Source organism: Chrysochloris asiatica, unplaced genomic scaffold (assembly GCF_000296735.1).
Source record: "Chrysochloris asiatica unplaced genomic scaffold, ChrAsi1.0 scaffold00001, whole genome shotgun sequence".
In the NCBI taxonomy this organism is placed as follows: Eukaryota; Metazoa; Chordata; class Mammalia; order Afrosoricida; family Chrysochloridae; genus Chrysochloris; species Chrysochloris asiatica.
In genome coordinates this window covers 63,308,457-63,311,365 of record NW_006408519.1, presented here as the reverse complement: position 1 = coordinate 63,311,365, position 2,909 = coordinate 63,308,457, and the positions used below count along the sequence as shown (strand labels likewise).

Here is a 2,909-nt window from a genome sequence, read left to right as displayed (position 1 = left end):
TTTTTTTAAATAAACCCATCCATGTTTGAACTGGAACCCTAGTAGCAATACTTTTTGACTTTCCTTGTATAAATAAAATTAGGCAACAATGAACATTAGAAAATTTTTTCGTAAGGAAATAGAAAAAAAGGATAGGATGTACATGAGGGACTATAAAAAGGTATGGAATAGTTCTTGTTTCATTACCATAGAAATAGGAGTCCTTAGAATTGGTATTTTGGGTTAAAAGAAGGAGCTTGACATGTCTCTTTCCAAAAGGAATGAAAGTGTTACAAAATTTTAAATAAGTAGTTGTGGATACTTTCTTTTTGGATCATGCTCCATATTAAAGACTAATTTTTCAATATGATCCTTTCATTTGTAGATTGTGAATTCCTAAGAAGAAAAAAAAAATGGATTGCATATTGGTTGTTCTATAAGTGTTTGGACCAGCTGTACAGATCTTTGTTGCTAAGGCCAAAAGAAGATGGCAACTCCTTATGTCCCAGTTCCTATGCCCATAGGAAACTCTGCCTCCAGTTTTACAACCAACAGAAACCAAAGAAGTTCTTCCTTTGGGAGTATCTCAACAAGTTCAAACTCTTCCAAAGGCCAGTTAGAAGACTCAAATATAGGTAATTATAAACAGACAAATATGCCTGATCAAATGGATAGTACTTCATCTGTCTGTTGCAGTCCCCTCATTAGGACTAAATTTACAGGGACAGATTCTTCCATTGAGTATTCTGCTAGACCAAGAGAAAATGAAGAACAAAATCCTGAAATGGTCAACTGGGAAGATAGACCATCAACACCAACTATACTGGGTTATGAGGTGATGGAAGAAAGAGCTAAATTTACTGTAAGTATCTAAATAATGTCATATTCACAGGTATAAAGGATTATAAATTCAGTATAGCTTTTAGGGGTTCCAAAAGAAAGTGATAGTGGTTTACATCTTATATAATCTAGGACTGTTGTTACAGAGTACCACAAACTGGGTGACTTAAAACATCAAATTTAACTTCTCACATATATGGAGGCCAGAAGAATTAAATATAGGTATGTTGTTAAGTACCGTGGAGTCGGTTCCAACTCATAGTAACCCTGCATGCACAGGGTTTCTTTGGCTGTAAATCTTTACGGGAGCAGAAAGCCTCATCTTTCTTCTACTGAATGGCTGGTAGTTTCGAACTGCCGACCTTGAAGTTAGCAGCCCGATTCGTAACCACTATGCTACCAGAGCTCCTTAATATAGTTATCAGTAAGATTAATTCCTTCTAAGAGAGAATCTATTCAATGCCTCTCTCCTGGTTTCTAGTAATGACCAGCAATGCTAAACTGTACTTTGCTTGTAACTCCAGTCTCTGCCTCTGTCTTCACTCTATCTTTGTGTGTCTTTTTTAATAAGGAAGCCAGTCATATTGGAGTAGGACCTACCCTACTTCATTTTGCACTTATGTTAGTTACTTTATTATATCTGCAAAGACCCTATCTCTAAATAATGTCACATTCACAGATATAAGGGATTATAAATGAAACATAGCTTTTTGTGGGACGTAATTCAGTCCGTGACACCTATATTTTAAACCAGTGTTAAAGTTTTTAATGTTAGCCCGTACTTGTAATTTCTTAAACATCAAATTCCAGTTGTTTTATGAATGATCCTTGAAAACATTATACTCAGTTAAATCAGATGCAAAAGGACAAATATTTGGTATTAACCACCTATATAAAATATCTAAAATAAATAATAAGGGTAGGTGGGAGGATGGAATGTACAGTTACTGCTTAGTGGTACTGTGTTAAGAAGAAATTTAGAAATAGATAGTGATGACAGTTACACAATATGGGAATGCAATGAATGTCCTTGAATTGCACACAGAAAAGTAACTGAAATGGCAAATGTTTGTTAAAAATATTTCACCACAATAAAAATAATTCAGATCATTTTTGCTTCATTAAATTAATTCTGTAGTAAATCTTTTTCACCTTGATAAATTTCCAGAAACTTATCCCGTGTCTAACACATAGATCAAGCAACCGGACATTTGACTGACGCTCTACCAGTCATTACCTACTCACCTTTCCTTGAGGGTAAACAATTTCCTATGGGATAGTTAATTTTGCTTATTTTTATATAAATGGAATTATTGCATATGGAATCCTGGTGTGGTGTTGTAGGATAGGCACTGGACTGCAAACCATAAGGTCAGCAGTTCAAACCCACCAGCTGCTTCTTTGAAACCCTGTACAGGGTAGCATGAGTTGGAATCAACTCAATGGCATTTAACAACAACATACTGTTTTAGGGTCTGGTCTGTTCTGCCCTTGATGATACATGTAATCATAGATCATTTTCATTGCTGATAGTATTCCTTTATGTGAGTATTTAATTTATATATCTGTTCCACTGTTTAAGGGCATTTGAATATTTTCAAGTTTGTGCCACTTATAGATATTACTGCTAAGAACATATTAGTACTTGTTTCATGATTAGCACATGCATTTCTACCTACGAATAGAATTACTATTCATTTACCCAGCTATAGAAGATTCTGTTGAACTCTGTTCCTGAGCATTTGTACCAATTTATGCTTATAAGCAGTGTATGTGGGAGAGCCAGGTTCAATTCCCATTTAGTGAACCTCATGTGCACCTCCCATATGTTAGTGGATGCTGTGTAATGCTGTGGTGCTGAACAGGCTTCAGTGGAACTTCTAGACTAAGATAAATTAGGAAGAAAGGCCTGCCAATCTGCTTCTGAAAATCCATGAGAACCTGTGACTCAAAAGGGTCTGATCTACAAATGATGGAATACTGGCCAGAACGTTGTGTTCCGTTTTGAGTGAGTTTGCCATGAGTCAGCAGCCAACTCATCAGGAGCCAAGAAGAGCAAATGGTATAGGAGAGTTCCTTTTGTACCACTC

General features: G+C 35.9%; 1 protein-coding gene across 2 annotated transcripts in view; it reads left to right on the top strand.

The window, feature by feature from the left end:
• SNX16 (sorting nexin 16) overlaps positions 1 to 2,909 on the top strand; it is a 65,484-nt gene that overhangs the window by 12,955 nt on the left and 49,620 nt on the right. The window contains exon 2 of one of the 2 annotated variants that reach the window (XM_006830818.1): positions 365 to 841. In XM_006830818.1, the coding sequence (XP_006830881.1) occupies positions 467 to 841 (375 nt within the window). In that variant the 5' untranslated portion in view covers positions 365 to 466. Of the gene's footprint in view, positions 1 to 364; positions 842 to 2,909 lie in introns of those variants that run through there. The other variant, XM_006830819.1, reaches the window with a different exon arrangement.